Raw genomic sequence first — 21035 nt, 5'->3', positions numbered from 1 at the left:
ATCCCAGAATTGATGAATTGTGCAAAACGTAATCTCATCCAACACATTAATGTCGTTCGGGTTGTAAATGAAACATTACCTTTTCTCGTTAGTTAGGCACACAAATTTATACCACATAGTATGGGTGTCCGCCAAGACTAAGATTCACAAATAGGAGTCCGCGGCCCAAAAAGATTGGGAAACCCTGCTCTGGGCTACTCGGTTACTGTCTTAACCAAAACAAAGTAGCATTCTTAAAACGGAAAGCGTTTAAAATAAACAAATTCCAAAATAACAATTCGTATAAATATCTTTCCAATAGTTCACGTATTCCACTTCTGTATTGGAAAGTAATCCTTCCCGCGTAGACTACTCGGTTAAACAAAACAAAGTAGTATTCTTGAACCGGAAAGCGTTTGAAATAAACAAATTCCAAAATAATAATTCCTATGAATATCTTTTCAATATTACACGGTAGCGTATAAATAGTCCAACAACGTCATCAAAACCTAAGTATATCCCTTTTGCCAAGTGTTTTCCTAATCGCCGAAAAGTTTGTAATTTTCGGAACTGAATGACTAATTAGAATGTTAAGTGCTGTACCATTGTTCAACTTGCCTTACGTTATTGCTGCTAATTTTGAATAAACCATACATAGAACTAATGAGGTAGCCGCACGATCATTTCGCGTTCATCCCGTCCATTGCAGGATGAGTTCGAGTATTTGTTGTTATCTTGTGCGGACTTGTTTGAAAGCCTGGGTGGGTGATAAAGGATTTGATTGATAGCTCATAAGATCGTCCAATGTTACGTCGGAGTATAACCGCTAGATGTCGCTCTTGTCAATGTTTAACCCTAATTTCGTCATAGCCTAACTCAAGTGTTGTGGCGCAGTATAGAAGTCTCAATGAACCAGAATCTGAGCTATTAATAAACATGAAATGTATATACATATGGATTGTTTTTCTAAATAGTTGTTGTTGTTATTAGGTACGCTTATCTTTATAACTTGAAGAGTCGCTAGAACGTTACCATTTTACTCAACTCAACAACTGGGGTGAGTGTCGTTCAAAGAACCCTGTTCTTTCGTTATTCAATCGTTCTCTTGAACCCTTGATATTGCAGTAAGAAGCCAAAACATAATTTTTTTTAACATCGATTATATTGAACAAAAATATCCCGCACAAATATATAGAACAGTAGGTAACAATATGACGAAACAATAATATTAACAAAGCGATGGATTACACAACATTATGACGTCATAAATATGCAATATATATATATATATATATATATACGAAAACAAGGAAAAATGACGACGATGAAACTAATGACGTCACAAATGAAACTTTATGTACAGTGTGACGTCATAAATAAAAATCATTGCAAAAACAATGTACAAAAATAAGTTGCAGAACTCTGCAACCACTGTTGTGAGCGGAACATGAAAGCGAAAAAATGCTGCTGTTCGAAATTTGACGTTTCAATTTATAGGAAAGGGAACTAGGGGTATAGTACTTGTTTATATTTTAGAACGCGCAGTCTAGAAATAAGACTCATTCAAAAAAGAGGCCGTTGCAGCTTAATAACGTCCAACTTTTGGCAAAAAAAAAAATTTATTTGTGCCAATTTCCATATAATGAAATATTTAGGGGGGAAAAATAAACCAATTTGAATTTTCAATTAATAAAATCGATTGAGAATGCGGAATACATATGGATCAAGACAAATATAATGGGAAAATTAATTGATGCAGGAAAGCAGCAAAATTGGTTTAGTTAAAAAAATAAAACAAGCCACCACGAACGATAGGTTAATAAATCGACAATATAGCTTATAAGAATAAAGCTTACTATTAATAGAATTGACATATTCTACAGAAAAATTGAGTACAAAAACAATGATGAATATATATACGACTTGTGCAGCATATATAGGTAACCAATAGCACTCATCAGCTGTACATACAACAATGGGGTATATTATATATTATAAGTGCTGGTACATTACATACAATAATAATGGTGAAATTGATTACGTATTGATGACGTCATCGTTATCATATACATTTTCAAATTAATAAAATAGAAAATAAAGTAAAAATACATTGTGCTGAAATGCCGTAAAAAATGTCCTTTGGAAATGGGGTTCGATTTCGTCTTTCACTTGTCGCTTTTTGAGGGGGAATAAATTCAAAACATGTACAAATTATTACTCTGAATCTAAATATTTTTGAAAACGAATATGATTGTAACATCATAAACGTAAAAAAAATTGCAATGACATTATGCCGCCACAGTGCATTCTTTTGTTTGATTATAATCAGTTTCAAAACGAATAAACAACCTCATTGTTAGAAGATTCCCGCTTTATTTTATTTTGGTGACAATCTGTTTCCTGAGGCGGAATTCTCGTCTGTCAATCTCGCGACATTAGAAAAAAGCTCTATTTTTAGTTTGTCGAAAATTAGCTTGCCATTCCGCGATTCGTGGACTCAATTATGGGTGGAACTATTCGAATCTAGATATTTTAAGTCAAAACAAAATTGGTTTGTAACATTTGAAAATGAAAATTCTGAGTTTGATTTCACTCAACATGTCTGCCTATTCCGTTTGAGTGTATGTATTAAAATTTGCCTAAAGCTGAAACGATTGTCCATTGGATCACTTGCAACAAGCAAAACAAACGAAATAAAAACACACGCCAATCTTAAAATTATGGGCCCATAACTGATTCAAATATTAGTTTCCATTGTCTTTGACAACGCAGGCTGTCAATTGTACAAAATCTACAATTTAGAATCGAATTTTAGGACGAACTGCCAAAGTAGATGTCGTTGTTGACGCGCAATCTATCAATAAAATTAAGATTCGTAAAAATGGCATTTCATAAAATTAGTTCATTTTATTCAATGAGAATAGGGGTCTTGTTAAGCAGTCGCAGTATTGATTGCTGAAGTCAATTTTAAAAGAGTAAATCAGAAGGTACCTTTCACGGGAGGTCGGAAGAAAATGGTCCGTCATTCTATTTATTAACGTAATTGAAAAAGATATATTGTGTATGCAAATTTTATAATTGAAAGCGTGTTGATAAATGGCGAGTCTTGATAAATTAAATTGAAAAAAAATCGATTTTTGTGTGGTTAATCAAACAATACCGAAAACGGTGGTTAGAATGGTTGATTCACGGTTCTAAGACACGATTTCAAAATTTTCTTACAAGAATATGATGAAACGAACCGGATTTGGGATTATTATATGGAAAAGGAGAAATAAATTCGTGTTCTTACAGAGGAAGAAATTTATGTTATACTGTATTTACATACATGTTTTGAGATTAGCAGTTTAGCGCCGTAGGCTGGATATATGTCATAAACATCCGGACTTTATTGCGGATAAAAATGAAACAACTTTTGGTGATTTTGCAGAAAAAATTGAGGTAAAATATCACGTTCTGGTGACATTTTCACACAAAAATGCGTTAAACCTTCGTAAATAAACAAAAAACCAGAATAAGTTTGGATTACTGGTATTAAAGTAGAAATTAGCGTTTTCTGGTCAATTTGAAAATAAGGTTTAGAACTTGCTTTACGACACAAGATTTCGACGATAAATTGGCATTTTCTATTCAAATCAGTATAATTTGTCGATGATGCAATCGGAGTTATCTAATCTTAAAGTGATACAATAACATCAAATAACCTTATTTTAAATCTGAATCATCTCTAGAGTTTAAAAAAATTAACCGCTTATTATTTTTATCAAAATTCGCAAACAAAATTTTTATTGTTACATGAATTACGGCATAAAAACTAATGTAATGAATTTATTTAAAAATTCAAGTGTGATTATGATATTCGGAATAGTGTGAAAGCAGATTTTGCAATATATAACAATATAGAACAAAATTTTTGCCTTTCCGGTCTGAATAAGACTTCACCCACGCCGTCACTCGAATATAAGAAACCTCCCGTTTTTTAGACTCGCCGAACTGAACGTCAAAATGAACTTTTAGAGTTTGTGCGATTTAATAAAGAAATACTAAGGCGAGATTTAAAGACGGTTTAAAAAACGCATAATCATGAGTGTAAAGCCTTCCCTACGGCTATACTTTAATTACCATGGCCGAATGATTATATTTTACATCATTCTTAACCTGCTTAGGAACGGGCCTAGCCAGGCAATGGAGTATTTAAAAAAAAAATTTCGCGGCGCAACTTAAGCAGGTGCGACTTTGAAATGAGTCTTCCCCCGTAGTACAATAAATTGAGACGTAATAATTTGGTTTAATTACAATTGAACGATAGTGATGACAGATATTGAAGTATTTTTGGATTCGTGAATTTTCAAATTATTAATATTTAACATAACATTAGTATGAATGTGCGATATATATTTTATTAGTTTGCAATTCGTGGAAATGCGATTTTGTTTAGCGCTAATTAAAAGTAGGAATGCGGAACTCTCGATCGTTTTGTGTTGCTTGCTTGCTGAAGGTTCGATTTATATGTTTCTTATTTACTCGTAAATGTAATGGGACACTATAAACATGAGTCGTAAAACGGGTAATTTACATATTGTTGGCGCATAATGGTTGTTTCGCGCTTTTTGGAAAATTAAAATAAATATATTGCGAAATTCGTCTGTGTCGAAACAATCACTTAATTGAACAGAATCGTGACGGAACAATCCCCGCACGATTTATTTCGTCAAACAAACGAAAAATCAAATTACTCAGAGAGGGAATCAACCACAAAGAGGTATAGGGTTTGAAAGTGAGGAATAAATTTAAGAGAAAGTGAAATATATACAAATAGTGAATTCATGAGAAATATACTTAGGGATTTGACCTCCGGAATTTATATTATTTGCTCATATTTCATCCAGAAGTAAAATAAATTTGAGTAAACATTGATATAAAAGAACTTGCAATATCATGGGATTAGGAAGGTGACAATTTGGCAAAAAACCTACAAACAGATTATTTCCATTAAAACCAAAAATGTGAAAAATAAGAACATTTAGCGACGAGTTAATTGGCAGACGTGTTTTTGTACTGATATGTACAAAGAGCCATACTTGAGTATTTGAGAAAACGACGACGATTTAGGTGAATTTTCAATTTACCTGGCTTGGTGCGAAGAGTGAGCTTTTAAAAATCGTTTACAGGTATATTTTTTAACGCGTAGCTGACCTGTTAATTTATCAATAGAAATTGTTGCTTCAAACATTGAGATAGTCAACAAAGGGTTAGGCAATAACATATAACAGCCACGAAAGCAGATCACGAACCTAGCTCACGATTTTGAAAACTGAAGCACGACCTGAGCTAAATTAAGTCACGTCAGAAAAATGTAATGTTCCCATGGAAAATACAAAACCACTAAAATGTTATTTCCGCCATTTTGCGTCCAAATCGAACGCAATATATCATCCAATTCATAATTTCGTCAACATGTTTACACGTTTTTTGATATTTTTAAGCCAAAATGCCCTAAAAGTTGACAAAATAAATTCGATGGGGAAGCACTGAAAGAAAAACATTGCCACAAGCAAAATCTGATTCATAGTTAAACTATAATCATAAAGAACCCGACATTTTAAATTTTCGTCAGAAATTTCTCAAATAAATCGCCCGTATTGTGACCAATTCAAGCTTGGTTTAACGTTTCATGAAATAACAATAAGAATTCCAGGATCTCACAATAAAAACGTGCGGCGCCATATTTACTTATGTCATGTATTACTTCCGTTATTCGGACGAAAATGTCTCGATATCTCGACGAACTTTGGGTCAAAAACAGAAATGGTCAAATCGCAGAAGTTAATTAAGTCAATAAATAATATAAACTTATCATTATATTTCAATAAAATAAGGTATTCTAAATTTTAGCGTGGATTTCGGCATATAATTTCATCGCATAATTAATTTCATGTGGTAAATTACTAATAATTGGGACATTGAGCTATTAATCGGGTAAGACGAACCTATAATTTCATTCTAGTGAAAAAGCGCGTGTGTGATTAAGACAAATTTCCCCCAAAGCGAATAAAATTCATTGAATATACGACTTTAACACTTAGTCTTAGGCATAAGTTTTTCCATAAATACAGCTTAGCTCCATCTGTAAAGAAGTTAGAATCTTAGCTTACAAGAGCCACGCTTTCAACCTTCTACCGTACTCCGAAATTCAGTATCGATTTCTAATTTTGACAAAAATTCTAACGGGCTATTTTTTAAAATAAAAAAAAAACAGCGAGCGATATACCCTAATTTATTCATGAAATGTCATCAGTCTTGTATAACGTCACACTAATTAGCCTAAACGAGTTAAAATATAGGCTAAAGGTTTATAAACGCTGAACGTGATAGCGTGCGTTTAACAAAATCGTATTACATTTGTTTAAATGAGCCAAAAATATAGGTATATTCAGAGAACAGTGTCTAGCACGGTACAGGTATTTATAATACTTTAAATTCAATACTAGGCAATAGAAGAAAGGCGCTTAAAATCTGAATAAAAACGATAATTTAATTATAGAATGGCGCAAACGGTGATAATTTGCATTATAAATTTAAAATGATTTTACAATATGTTAAATTTGCATTTTCAAACTTTTTACGATTGAAATAAGAAGATGACATTTCGTTTTACAGCGAATATTGTCTGTGACGTCACACTAGTATGTTAATGAATTTGATTATTATTTTTAACCAGTGGAACGAGGGACATTTCTAATCCTAAGTATATATTTTTGCATAAATTTTTATTCAAATACTGTAGTCTGTAAATGACGTTAAACGAGTACTGTATTCAAATTCAGGAACGGTTAAAATTAGTATCAATGTCGCTGCAATTGTCATTGAAAATTTGTGAAAGAGAAATACGATTGAACCGAATATTTAATCAATTAAAACATCTTTGAATCAAATAACATATATCAAATTTCATATTAATCTGTATTTTGTAGAACTGTAATTTTGTAAAACGACTGATCACATAGTTTGTCAAATTTAGAAATTGCCTTGAAAATTGAAATATTAAATAATTGTACATACTATTTCAACTTGAATGCGAACTCGAAAAAATATCCCTATTCAATTCAGAGACATAATTCGCACGCTTGGGAAAGTCGTTGAAAGAATAATGTTTATTGAACGTGCAATCTTCAGTTTGGAATTTGTTTTTTGAGGACACGTATTAAATTTGCGGTTACGGATCGTGGATGTCTTCCTACAACACGTGGGGTTTTTGACACCATGTACGTGTAAAAAACAAAGCGTATTATTTGCATTCGATCTGATAATGCTACCCATTGCACGCAATATTAGGACATGATAAATAATAGTAAAATTGTGGCAACAATTTCCAAATACCCTTACAAAGTCATTTATATTTCTATAACGATTGGGCAACATTTTCGAATTTTCAAATATTCCGTAACACAACGATTTTATCATATAGCGTCATGGACCTAATTAATTCATAACGAATAAAATATCGAATCTTGACTCAAAGACCATTAGTCCAACATTTTTAAATGGTCATTTTACTTATTAGATATCAAGAAAATTCCTGGCAATAAAATAGCAATTAGAAAAATGTGAATATCGATCAAGAAAACAATCGCATTTTACATAATGAATTATGAGTCATGGATAGAAAGCGCAAACCATTGTTGGTTCCTATTATGAACGAATAATCCAAAAAGGAAAATTTTGAACCGCGTTAACATCTACTGTAATTAGTATTTCTCTAATATAACCATTTAAATGCTTGGCAATCCGCCAGTCACGACTGAACAATTCGAAGATAACCAAAAAATTTAAACAATGACAATTTGAATCTATTGTTAGTTCACAATGGTTGTTTATCTCTAAACCGGTTGTTGCCTCACAATGCGGAAGATCAACAACCCCTCGCACGGAAATATTCGATTGCTACAAAAACATGTCAGCAGATCCTATATGCAAAATTCTTCTTACATTACCTATTGTTTCATAGGACTAATAGGAAATTCGTCTCCTGAAATCGGGGAGAATAAAGGTCGGTAATAACCGCGACACAATATCGATTGAGCGACGTTGAAGTCTTCTCCACTGAGGATAATTATTGTAACAAAATGCTTTTATTTTTTAAGCCAGAAGCGTGACCAAAATATGATTCAACAAATAGACTAACGTTTACATTTAGATTGTAAACAGGGTGCGGTACATTTAACAAGAAATATAAAAAGTTTTTGTGCTTTCAATACTGAATCTGGGCGCGACTTTGAAAAACCTATACATCATACTGCCAAAAATAGAGATGCAAACCTAATACAAAAAATATTTTCGTACGTGAAGTTGGTGCATTGTAAAAAAAATTTCCGCTTTGGCTGACGCCGAAGAAACGTGTTTTTACGCTTGAAATACAATCCTGTCTACGTACGCGCGTGCGTCATTCTTTTTTGATTCCGCGGAAAGTAAACAATGTATAGTTGTTCGGCAGACGTCACATACATAAACGTCTTTCGCTTGCAAAGAATAATAATTATTACACCAAGTCATGGAAAATTTAAAGTAATTATCGTAATATGAAACTGAGCACTGCTGCCACAATGGAAACTACAAACGGCATACAATAGAAACCGAGCGAAATGTTCCTCGTACGACCACATACACAGATTTGAACATTTTCTATACTCATTGGTGACCTAATATGTTTATAGCGAGTAAATTGATCAACCGAAACATATTTCCTAGTAATTTATATGGAGAATGTGTACCTATATCAAAACACTTAGTTCAAATGAAACTTGAGGAAGATATATTTAGTGAATTTTAAAAAGCGAACTATCGATTTTAGTCTTTAAAATATGCCATTTTACTAATATTTCCAAACAGTTATTTATTTTAGATGATTAAAATATCAAAATTCGGATCTCAGATCTTAAAACGCGTAAACACTAGAGTTCTGACATCTAGATAGGGGCATCATAATTATGATCGAAATTGATTCATAGTAAGGAGTCCTTATTGCCAATTAAACGATACCGAAAACGTCATTTTTAGAAATTTTAAAAGTTTCCTTTTCGGGTGACGTCCGAGGTTTTTGAAACAAAATATGATATGAAAATCATCAATTTAAAATATACGCTGATTCATGAGAATGATCGTACAATTATACATGATATACACATAAATTACATTATTTACGTGCTGTTTATGCACGGCCAGACAAGAATTAAAATGTAGGTACTTTCCAATAGTTCGACGTGACTTAGTACATCTTAATAATTTCCATTTTAAAGTATTATGACGTAACAATAGGATCGTGGAACATGTCATAAAGCCATATTGTTGAGTTAACAATTTGTAGGTAGACTCATTTTAAAGGGCGTGATGTGTGACGTCACATACGAATGAATCAAAAGTACGGTGCGTTTTATGGCTAAAATTGGTCAAATGCAAATGTCATCAGAAATTACATATTTTCCAAACGCTAACATACGGCGCTCAAGTGGGTAATTTGAACATCGAAATAACAAACAGTTGGAGCGTGAAATATGTACGATATCGGATTAGGAAATTTTCCCGGAAAATACATGCGAAATGCAAACAGAAAAGATACGACTTTTCATATCTCAAAAGACATGAGAGTGTACGTAAAATCTGAAGCACTTTTGATCCGCATTGAAGCTTCGTCGACATTGCTCGTTTAATGAGTTATCCATGCAGTATATTAATATAGGGTTCCGGTATCAAATTACGGTAAAAAGCGATAAATTTCAATTCATTTTGTAACAGCGAGTGTCTATCGCGTAACGCAGGTCTGTGTGGCCCTAAAACTAGTATTCAAATGAGACGGGCGACGAATATAGCGAAGTAAAATGCAAATTTTCTCGACATAAAGATAATGGTCCGCATTCCTCTCGTATTGAACGAACACAGGCCTCACGAGAATACAGAAACGCGGTTTGAACATAAGTAGAATCCATTATATAGTCGAAGTGCCGTTTTATTTCGATTGACATTAGCTGAAAGCCAATTTAGCAATACAGGCTTCTGCATGCAAATATAACGTAACATGTTCGACCTATGGTATATAAAAATAGAATTAATCGCTAATGGAATAACGCACACAAACATTAATTTTTACATAACATATAAAATCTTTACTGTCGCTTGAAATTGATTACTGGACAAAATTCTTGAATACCCAACGAAGGGTTGTTAAGTTACGATTTTACAAAAAGCGAAACCGAAAAACGAGGGCTATTATACGCGTAAGATTGGACAAATGACTTCAGTCAAGAAAATGGTTATATATTCAATTAAAAGAAAACTCCGGATTTTATTAGCTAATTTAAATATTTCTGTGATTAAAAAATAACGTCGGTGACAAAAATGAAACTAGCAGACGGCATTTTCCCGAAACTGAAGACAATAATTGTCACGTCACAACCAAGATTAAGTACTCTTAATAATTCAAACTAAACGATAATTTGGGAATTTATTTCGTTTCTTGAATGCAAACGAAACTCATGTAATTCTAGATCTTATGTATAATTTACATGTAGCGGACGTTAAGTGTTTACCGAAATTGAAATTTTGAATATTAACAACAAAAACTGAGAGGCAATTATTTTCATTTGAATAAGTTTGTAGTAAAATGGTTTATTTGAATCGATAAGTTTTGCAAACAAAATTTTCACAATTGAAATATATTTTTTCAAGCGTGTTTCGGGGATAAATGTGACTAAATAAGCCAGGTTTATTACTGTATTAAGTATGGTAGTTCTCTTACGTTTAGCAAACATGTAGCTCAGATAAGGGACGTGAAAAAGCAGAAATTTGCATCTAATTTTGACATATCGATTAAACGCGGTGGCAAACCAGTATTCAAATTTATGCGTATTACTGGTGATATAATGAGGTCATTTCGTAAACGTCCGCGTTACAGAAAATCATTACACAGGACGTTTGAATTTTGTATGCAAAATCTTTTAACTCTATCGTGTTTACTAAAAAACAATTTACTGGTAAATCACAAGCCCGAATTAGTGATGTATGCGAATAAAAACGCGACGGTTTAAAAAATTCAGAAACCTTGTCAAAAAATATAATACTGTTAAAATCAATTTACCGAAATGGTAGTTTCGAGATAGCGAATTGAGCCAATACGACGTGAAAATATTGACAACGGGCGGATTGGGTTATTAAAAAAAATCGAGCCTAAAAACCAAAACAGGAAAAAATAATTGAATAATTGAATGATATAAGGCTGTTCGAATTAAAATGCGACGGCATAAAAATGACCGAGGGGATTGTCAAAAATTTTTGTCCTTACAGCCTAATATCAAAATTGTCAGAAATACAAAGGCGGCGGCATATAAAAATTTAGTAACAGAGGACTATCGAAAAAAGTGTCGAATTTTCAGCGGTAAAAATTTACCAAAACAGGGAGTTGGACTTAAAAAAATTATTATTAAAGGGGATTACAAGAAATAATTACGGCTTTTCAACACAATACTTTGCTACTTTAATAAAAAAACAAGGTAAAATAAGGCTTCAATGATCTATGTTGAACTTCTTGCTAGTAAACATAAATAATAAAGTACTTATTTCTAACATAGAGAGTGGCATGATTCATACAATTATTCTTCGTAATTTTGTTGTGATTTAAAATTAAAAAATATATTGGAAATTTCGCCCTTTTTCTTAAAAATTTAGAACCAATTTTATTTGTTTAAGAATAGCATTCAACTACCAATTTTAAAATCAACGCCATAATAAAAATTTGTAAGATACCAAAATATTCTCTATAAAACCATACATAATTCTCTCGCTTTATAAAAATATCACAATTTACAGCCAGCACATACAAAACTAACATAACACGACGGTGTACGGTACAAAACTACGGGCGGGTTTGGCTATTTCATATTCCCATACTTCTCCGCTCACCTTATATGGTAACATATACTTTTCAGTTGACGAAATTCTTCATCAAAAGACGTCGCTTAATTGTCGATGTATAATTCCCATTACGGAAGAAAAATTCACAGACAATGGTGATATTTCTGCGGACCTGGAGTGCTTTCCACTCCGCGTAAAGTCACCGAGATGCGGCACTTTCTACATCGGGGAGAGGGTACTGTCTTGTATTTGCACGAAAGACTTTTTATAAGGCGTTCTCTGTCATGGAGAAGCCCTCGATATTGTCCATTTCGATTAGACATTTTTTTTTATTAGTTGTCCATGTCCAGGCACATTTTAGCGAGGGTTTTCGCATCGTTTTCATTCGGGTTCTGCTTCATGACTCGTTCCACTGTGTTTCGATTGAACAATCCGCATAAGTTTTTAAATAAATTGTAACGTGGGTTCGAGGGATCGGTAAAAGAAGGTCCTTGTGGGACAGAGTTTTGTTGTATTGGGGGTAAATGGGGGTGTACTTGTCTTTGAATTAGGTTTTGTTGGTGATTGAGGGGTACAGGGGACGAGTATGGTTGTCTGTTAGCATTTTCATAAATGGGGTCACGCCCACCCATATGTGGTACCATGCGGTTACCAGAGTTTGGTAAATTATTTGGGTTTGAAAGGCTTGTAGGGGGCATCATAGGGAGCCGTGACTGGGGAAACCCATATTGATAACCCATGTGAGGTTGGGAGTTGGCGTGAGATTGCATACTGCCCATCTGGCTCATCAGCATATGATGCTGCATCATAGCTTGGTGCCACTGCATCATAGCGTCATGATTTTGAGGGTACGGGGGTTGGGGAGGATATTGGGGTAGTGGGGGGACTTGCTGCTGATGAAAACTGGGGTAAGTCATGTTGTTGAAGCCCCCCATTGCTCCAGTTTGTTGTCCCAGGTAGCTTCTGTCATACATGACAGCGGGGGGTGAACTATGGGGCATGTTCATTGTTGCCAAATGGGGGTGTTGTTGATGAATAGCAGAAGACGCAACATTACGTCTCGTCTGACTGTGCAAAGATGGTGGGGCTAAATGTCCTATTCCAGGCTGCATTGGGTTTGCATTTTGCTGTTCAGCACCAGTTGAATGGGAGTTATTTTCGTTGAAAGGGTATGTAGGGTAACCCCCACTTTGTGGGTAACCATTATAAGGCCCCAATTTTATTGCCTGCATTTCAGATGTGACAGCAGTCATGTTAGGTAAAGATGGGGTTTGATGGGGGTTACTTGATGATGAGCCCCCACAAGCACCCATAGATGATGGTGACGGGGTCCCACGAGCTCCTTCTTCCTGGCCTTTAGGAGTTAAATCTGATGGCTTGCTGACCTAAATTATTTAAATAAAATTAATCAAAACTTCTGAATTCATTAAAAATAAACAAGCATCGACTGATATTAAATCAGCTACAAGTTTCAAGAGGCATTTCCTACGCAATTCAATTTAGTGCTTTCTACTGATTGGAATGAAAGAGCATAAGAATAAATATGGTTTGGTGCGAGCTATGCAATATGGCAAAGTTTATATTTATAAAGTAGAAAATTGATAATTCTATGTTTTTAAATTTAAAAAGCTACACACCTTATTTAGTTGAGCACCGGTATTTGTCTGTGGGCTTGTAGTCCTCTGTGAGTCTTTTAAAATGTCATAAGTTAGTCTTTGAATTGACGCGCTATTCGGCGAGCGTTCTTTGATTTGTTCACTCACAGAACGTTGCGGGAATGAGCACTCCGGATGAAAAAATTTACACTTTTTACCATAAGTGCATTTTTCAGCTGAAAGAAATTTAAAATGTATTATTTAGTGGTGTGGTATTTTTTCTTAAGCTCTAGGTATGCATTCAAAGATATACAGGGTGTCCATAAAGTCCTTTTACAATTTCAATTTTGTTATGAAGTCAATTCTCAAAAATATATCTTAATCAGGTTTGTTCCTTTTTAATCAGTAATTGTTCAGGTATTTTCACTTCATTTAATACATCTTGTGTGAGGGCCAAAACAATATATGATATCCATAAATTCCCTTTGCAATTTAAAAAAAAATTAAGACTTTATGGACACCTTATATATGGTACTTGGAGGGGAAAAATTGGGGCTCCCGAAGTATGCGAACCAAGATGGCGGACATCGGAATGTAATATGTGTACTAGGTTAGGGTTAGGCCATAATTTTAGATATAAATACTACGGGAGGCTCTTGGCTAGTCTTCGAACTGATAATAGGACTAAAATGGGGAAAATTGGAAAAAAATTATCGCCTAACCCTAACCTGATACGTTCCGATGTCCGCCATCTTGGTTCGCATACTTCGGGAGCACCGAAAAATTAATATTGAAATGAGTCTAATTCAGTTGCCCATGTTATTGCTAAATTGCTGATATAGTAAGTATAAGATATATAGAGTATATATTGGGTAATGGGTGCAGCTGGGATGCCATGACAAGAATCAAAAACCTGTAACTTTAGCTTATAATTTTTAAAGAAGTAAAGACGATATTAAAATCAGACAAGTACTTACCATAAGGGCACCGTTTTTTCTCTTCCGTCGGAGGTCGGAGACGTAAAAAGTTATCAAGGCTTGGACCGTTACGCCCAAGTGGATCATCAGGAGGCATAAACCTAAAGAAATAAATAATCGATATAAACATAAGTTCAAGTTGGAGATAATTAAAAATTAAGCTATTAACAATGTTAATAATAGGTTTGATTCCTGGTGGTAAAGGCATTGGACCTAATTATGTATTCATTTCAGGTTTTCAGGATTCCTAAGATAGTAGGTCTTTACATTTCAGTGACCGCTTATACAGAGCCTTGCTCAAAGCAAGAGTATAAAAGAATATGGATATTTGAAACTAATCTTTTTTCTGTTTTTTTTTGTGTTTTATATCAAATTTACCGGTACTTGTTGAGTTATGTCATTTACTAATCAGAATTCTAAGATAGGATAGGATTTACATATCTATCTTGGGGAAAGGAAAGCTGATAAGACTGCCTAATCATTTGGCGAACCACGGCCTCTCGTTCGGTTACCAGTTTATGTCGAGTATAGAATTAGTTAGCAAGTTATATGTTTTCAGATACATGGACTTGATGGTGGAGGAAGCCCTAGCCGTCCAACTGTTACGTGAACCACCCTGATATAAAGCAATTTGAATATGACTATCCATACCTGTCATTAACAAATGAATACATTAGGAGACGCTTTTCAATAATCTCTCGCCATTCTGGTTTTTCATTCTGCAGATCTCTGAAGTTATCATTACTGACTATGACTCCTTGTGTCATCTGCAAAACAAAATTATATTCCATGAATTATAGCGAAAAATTACTAATTTTTTTTATGCATTTCTGTCTTGCCAAAATTTGCATAAAAAAAGAACTTCTCATTGCGACAGAAATCAATTGTAAAGTTGCTTTCGATAGGCACCATACCTCAGCTAATTTCAAAATAAATCGGTCATCATAGCAGGTTATTCTTCGGCCGCTGACATGTCTTGATGGTGTCCAGACTAAGATTTTATCCGCATGAAGTTTTGTCAAGATCTCTTGATCTGAAAGCAATTAAAAAAATATATAAATATGTTTAATGTGGTATAACTTTTTGTTAATTATACAAAATATAGGTACAAGGTATTTATTTGGGTAGAAGTTTACCCCCCTCAAAAAAAATTTATAACAAACAGTAAGACAAAAATTTAAATCATTTTTCCATAGAAAAATTTGCTAATAATAAAGAAGACTCTCATCTCTGAGTGGAACTATAACCAACACCAAATACCATGATGTATACTGAGATTGAAGAATTACTGAATACCTATTGGAGAGTTTCATGAAAAAATTTGAAAACTGAACTAATTTGACAAAACGATTTTTTGACAAAAAAAATTCTAAAAAACAAATTTATTCCATTCGGCAACTAGAATCAGGAAATATTCAATAGGAACACTGATTTTAATTATGCACAACGCTCTGCCCTGGGGGTGCTTTTCCAACTTATTTTAGTTCAATTCCACATTTATTTCAATTTAAACTGACGCTGCGTTTCTGAAGGCTTCTGAGAAACATGTGAATGGAACTCATTGTGAGAAAACAATGACAAGAGGAGGCAGCATTGTGAAGTAACAGTATTATGAAACATGAAAAACAAAGGCATTACTTCCTCATATTGTGAGGTAGAGGATCTAATAAATCCAATAATATTTCCCATATGGAATTTCAATGAAAAAAAAAACTAAGCATATTCTATATGCTTGCCAATTTAACATGCAAATACTACCTAAATGCAGTGAAAACTAAACTAAGAAATATGTGTATATTATAAGAAATATATTATAAAATTATAAGAGGAAGAGAAATAGTTATAATTGAAATAAAATATATCATTATTTAACAGAAATATCATTTGATTACAGGGCCATTTATAGAGAAACAGACCCAAACTGAATATTTTTTAAAATGAGCAAACTTATGAAATTGGAACCTCAACATATTGCGCAATTCCAAAATAGACATTCAAACCCTTCTAGAAATTCCATGTACACACCCAGTTACAACCCCCATAGTACCACCTTCACTAGTACACCTATAGGGGATCAGGGACGAAAGCAGAACCACAAGTCTTTCAAGGACATAAGCAAACAGAAATCTTATTAATCTCCGCATCACACAAAGAATAAAGGCATATTGATTACCAAGCATTAGCTGTATGTAAAGATGTAAATTGAGTAATTTACCAATGGCCAAGCTTGCCTGTGTATAAAGACAATAAAGTATTATTACATCACAGAAGAATGTGTTCCTCTTTTTATTTAATTACTTTGTGTTCCATCTCGAAACTTCCCTTGAGTATTACGACATAGTAGACTGATAATATTAATGGTCTGAAACTAGTATTCATGTTTCAAAAATTAGTTCAACAAGATAACGAAAATATCAGCCCTCAGTCAATACTTCATCATGGGAGCCCAAAACCTTGCTTTGGTCAAACTTCAATAATGAAATATTTGATAGAATTTTCAAGATAAAGATACTGACTGAAATAGGAATTCAAATATTCAAAAAAAAATTTAATTTTTATTTTAGTCCAAAAAATTCATCTCATAATATTGTCCCAAACAAATTATATTTCATTATTTTGCCATTTTTCAATTCTTTTTATTTTGAAAACTTGATAAAAGAAAAATCTTATTCTAGTACAAATTTTACTAAGGTATAAGAAATTTTGATTACCCAAAAAGCCTTCAAAAGTGCTATCATTAAATTCTTATTTCACAAAATAGTGTAACCCTACACAAATTGATACTAAAGTTTCTACACCATAAATCATTGAGCAAACATGATTGATGGATGCCTGATAAAGCAATGAGTCATTTATTTAAAAAACAGGACTAAGGGATTGTTGTTTGCTGTGAAATGCCATACAAATCAGGGGCACTGGGGTAACATGCCATGACTAACACTAGAGTAAACAAGATACTGGTTATACTATATTCAAATGGGGTGCTCGGGAAGTTTGAGAGAGTAACAAAAAAGACAAATAAATAAGACCCACTTTTTGAAAATAAGTTGTCTGGGAATGATAGCTAGACAATCGCTCGTGGTTCCTCATACAACTAGGCTATTTTAGGACAAGATTTACATATTTATTTCTGTAGGAAAATGATAAGATGCTCAATCATAATAGGGCAACCACAGTCTCTTGTCCAGTTACAAGTCCGTGTCGGATACAGGATTAGTTAACCAGTTATTTGTATCCAATACATAGACTTGATGGTTGAGAAAGCTGTAACAGAACACTGGCTCTGTAAACCACAACATAACATGAGGTATCACCCACCCTTCATTTTTACATTTTGTATGTTCAGTTCATATTTACAGCACAGTGACAAAATAAACTACCAATTCCTGCTAGCCAAATATGAGTTATTATGAATATAGAATTTCTATATTATGATTGTTTTATTGGCTGAAATCTGAAAATAAATACTGAAATCTTAAAATAAAGTCAAAATAAAAGATGTACCGGTAAGTGAAATAAATATTTAAAAAGGGTTTCTTCTTGATATAAATTATTGTCAGCCCTATCAAATGACAAAATCAAATTTTAAGTCCTGTCCAAACATAAACTATACATATTTTATATAACCAATGCCAGTGCCATGCTTGACTATGCCTCAAATTATTGCTTGCATTTTTAACAGCTTATTCAGAACTAGTATGCAAATGAGGTGTTGTTATCGATCCCCAGGCACAAAAATGCAGCGCTCGAATTGAAAACATTATTGTGAACGGTCACAAAGGACATGCAGTTCATATTGCCCATCTGGTTATTATTTTCATATTCTCAAAGGGATTTTGCCCACCCTTTCAATGCAGATCTCAAATTGAAAAGATTATTGCACAAAGGACATACAGTTCAATTATTTTTAAAAAGATTTTACCCTCAATATACATCCTTTCAACTTTTGACTATTTAACTATAGGTATCTTAGATTAGGCTATCTTTGGTACAGTAGCAATATCTAATCATGTAATAATTTTTTTTTTTTCAACTAGTCTATTAAACATATGCTATGTAAATCATAAGTATTCAGGACATTCAAAATACTTGTACTGTGATTCTCAAACTTTCATCACAAAAAGAGTTTCAGTCATTCAATAGGCTCCTCCCTGCTAAGTGTTGTACCTTTAATATGCGATGATAAGTACCTGACCAGGGCCATTAGTTACTTCGCTGACAGGTTATGGTCCCTAATTATCCCACAAGGTATTAGAACAGATTTTTTTTATGAGAAATTTGCTCAGAGCAAAGTCACAGAAAGTCACTAAAAAACTGAAGAGAATGATTTCAGAGCAAAAGCAACAGGTGATCACAAAAATGACGTGTTTGTAAATACCGATTGCGACAAGTTTTTAATATGCAAAATATGGCATTATATGATATGGAAAACCAACCTTTTATTGGGGCGTCAGGTCTGGTTTGCTCTTTTCTGTACTTGGGTACAAAAACAGTTATATCCCTATGCCCTCTATCAAGAAAATATTGCACCGTCAGTTGAATTCCTTTGCATGAGAAATATTCTTTGTTTCCATGACTAAAATAAAACAAATTGTGAAAAAAAATTTAATAATGACTATCTCAGAAAATTCATAATTTATGCCTAAAAATGAATAGTTTTATAAAAAATTTTATTATCTGCCCTTAGAATAACAGTGAATTCAAATATATTTAGAATAAGTTTTTCAAATTTCAAATTTTGAAAGCCAGGTTGGGCTAAATGTAACTTAAAAAAATAGAAAGTGATTTTTCTCAATTACTCTCTATTGGCCTATCCCGTATAACTATTTGAATATTTAATAACTCTATATATTTTAACAAATTTGTCACTAGACGATATTTTGGCAAATTTTATCTATCTCACCTCATTGCTACGTTACTGCCATCAATGACAATCGGTCGCAAGTTGTCGCTCGCACTCGATTCATCTTCTTTATTGTCATCTTCAACGGTCGAAGGTCCGCGCGGAACCAATTCAGAAGATCTTTGACCGCTTGAGTCTAAGATCTGGCCGCTTTCAGTCTGGGATGAAATAAAATTTGTTTTTTTGTGTTGTTAAAATAATTCAGCTCAAATGAAAATGACAAAAAACTATCCACTGTATATTAAAAATTAGAAAATTCTCTAAGTTCGTGATGGTCAAAATAAATATTTTTCTTTTATTAAAAGCTTAGTAAAACCTGATATTAGTCACAAAAATATTATTCCCGTATTTTAATTTTTTTTAATTCAACTGTTGTTTGAAATTCCATGTAGAATATTAAAATATTATATCGGAAGCAATATGATTTTTTAAGTGATAGATACAGAGTAGAGATAAATATTAAATTTTGTAAAATGAGCTATTAACAACTTAAAAGAGAAAATTATTGATAAAACTATTTGAAAAGTTTTTTTTTAAGGCACCTTCAAACACCAACATTATGTCAAAAAAATTGTACTCACATAGGTATCAGTGTCCAGGATGGCTGTGCTTGAATTTGCGTAATCTCCCAACGCAGAAAGAATATCATTTTTAGACGCATTGTGCCCGATCTCTTTTAATATAGTTTTAACTTGATTCGGGGTATACCCAAGTTTTAAACAAAATGATATTTTTTCTGCCAGTTCAACTGCTTCCTCTTCCCTACTTTTTTTCGAGTCTTTTTCCAATAACTTTGAGGAATACAGACTTGCGTCTGGTAAACTATTGTAAGCGCGTTCAGAAATAACGTTTATATCACCCATGGGTCTAGTTGGATACAACGTCCTTGGGGGGTATCCTTTAGTAGTAAATCCCTGCCCCATTGTGGGGGGTGAAAAATCTTCGTCGTGTCCGAGAGATGTTGTAATCATTTTAGCAGTTTCCTTCTGACAACAGCAAGTTGAAGAACAACTAAAACTGTGGTATCCGCTGTCTGCGTTTCCACCTATTTGAGTATCTTTTTCACCGTCTTCTATTTTTTCTGAGGAATGTTTTTCTCCCCCACTCGTTTCTAGTGGTTCTACTCCAACCATCCTTAACTAGCAACAAACTTATTAACTTTTAACTATATTCATTAAAAATCTTAAAAAAAAAATTCAAGTCATAATTTTCAGATAATGAGTTTCTCTCCCAAAAATTAGAACACATACACTAGAAATATTTATATTCCTAAATTTTTTTATTTTAAATCTCATTGCCACCATTTTGATTCTGAATATTCTAAAGGACTTATTTTTCAAAAATTATATGAAAAGCAATAATTTTGAATTTCATTTACCGGTATATTACATCCCTGGGTGAGTACTCCCAAAATAAACTCAGTTTCACTTTTACTGCCATTTTATTGTGACCAAGCCTCCTTTTCTAAGCCTTCGTGCTGTGGGTATGAATAACAAAGCCATTTTCAAACCAATAGTGAATTTAGCTAAAAATTATTATTATATTGTAGAAATTAAATAATTGAAAAAACAATTCAGAACAAAGTGCATTCTGTATCTTTCAAATTGACTAAAATATCTCAAACTATATTGATCATTATTTAGACATTTTACAATTTTAGAAGCTGTTGTATGTCCT

The 21035-nt window shown here is 33.2% G+C and overlaps 1 protein-coding gene across 1 annotated transcript; it reads right to left on the bottom strand.

The window, feature by feature from the left end:
• Positions 1 to 1119: 1119 nt before the first annotated feature.
• LOC120338373 (uncharacterized) lies at positions 1120 to 20558 on the bottom strand. Its single transcript, XM_039406357.2, has 8 exons — positions 19940 to 20558; positions 19359 to 19516; positions 18892 to 19031; positions 15370 to 15488; positions 15107 to 15222; positions 14456 to 14556; positions 13521 to 13714; positions 1120 to 13268 (listed from the first exon to the last, which is right to left on the bottom strand). The coding sequence occupies exons 1-8, from the start codon at positions 20489 to 20491 to the stop codon at positions 12216 to 12218; spliced, it is 2433 nt and encodes an 810-aa protein (XP_039262291.2). The 5' UTR covers positions 20492 to 20558; the 3' UTR covers positions 1120 to 12215.
• Positions 20559 to 21035: the final 477 nt, after the last annotated feature.

Source organism: Styela clava, chromosome 10, assembly GCF_964204865.1.
Source record: "Styela clava chromosome 10, kaStyClav1.hap1.2, whole genome shotgun sequence".
Lineage (NCBI taxonomy): Eukaryota > Metazoa > Chordata > Ascidiacea > Stolidobranchia > Styelidae > Styela > Styela clava.
Note: the sequence above shows the minus strand (reverse complement) of the source record. Positions and strands in the feature narration are given on the sequence as shown.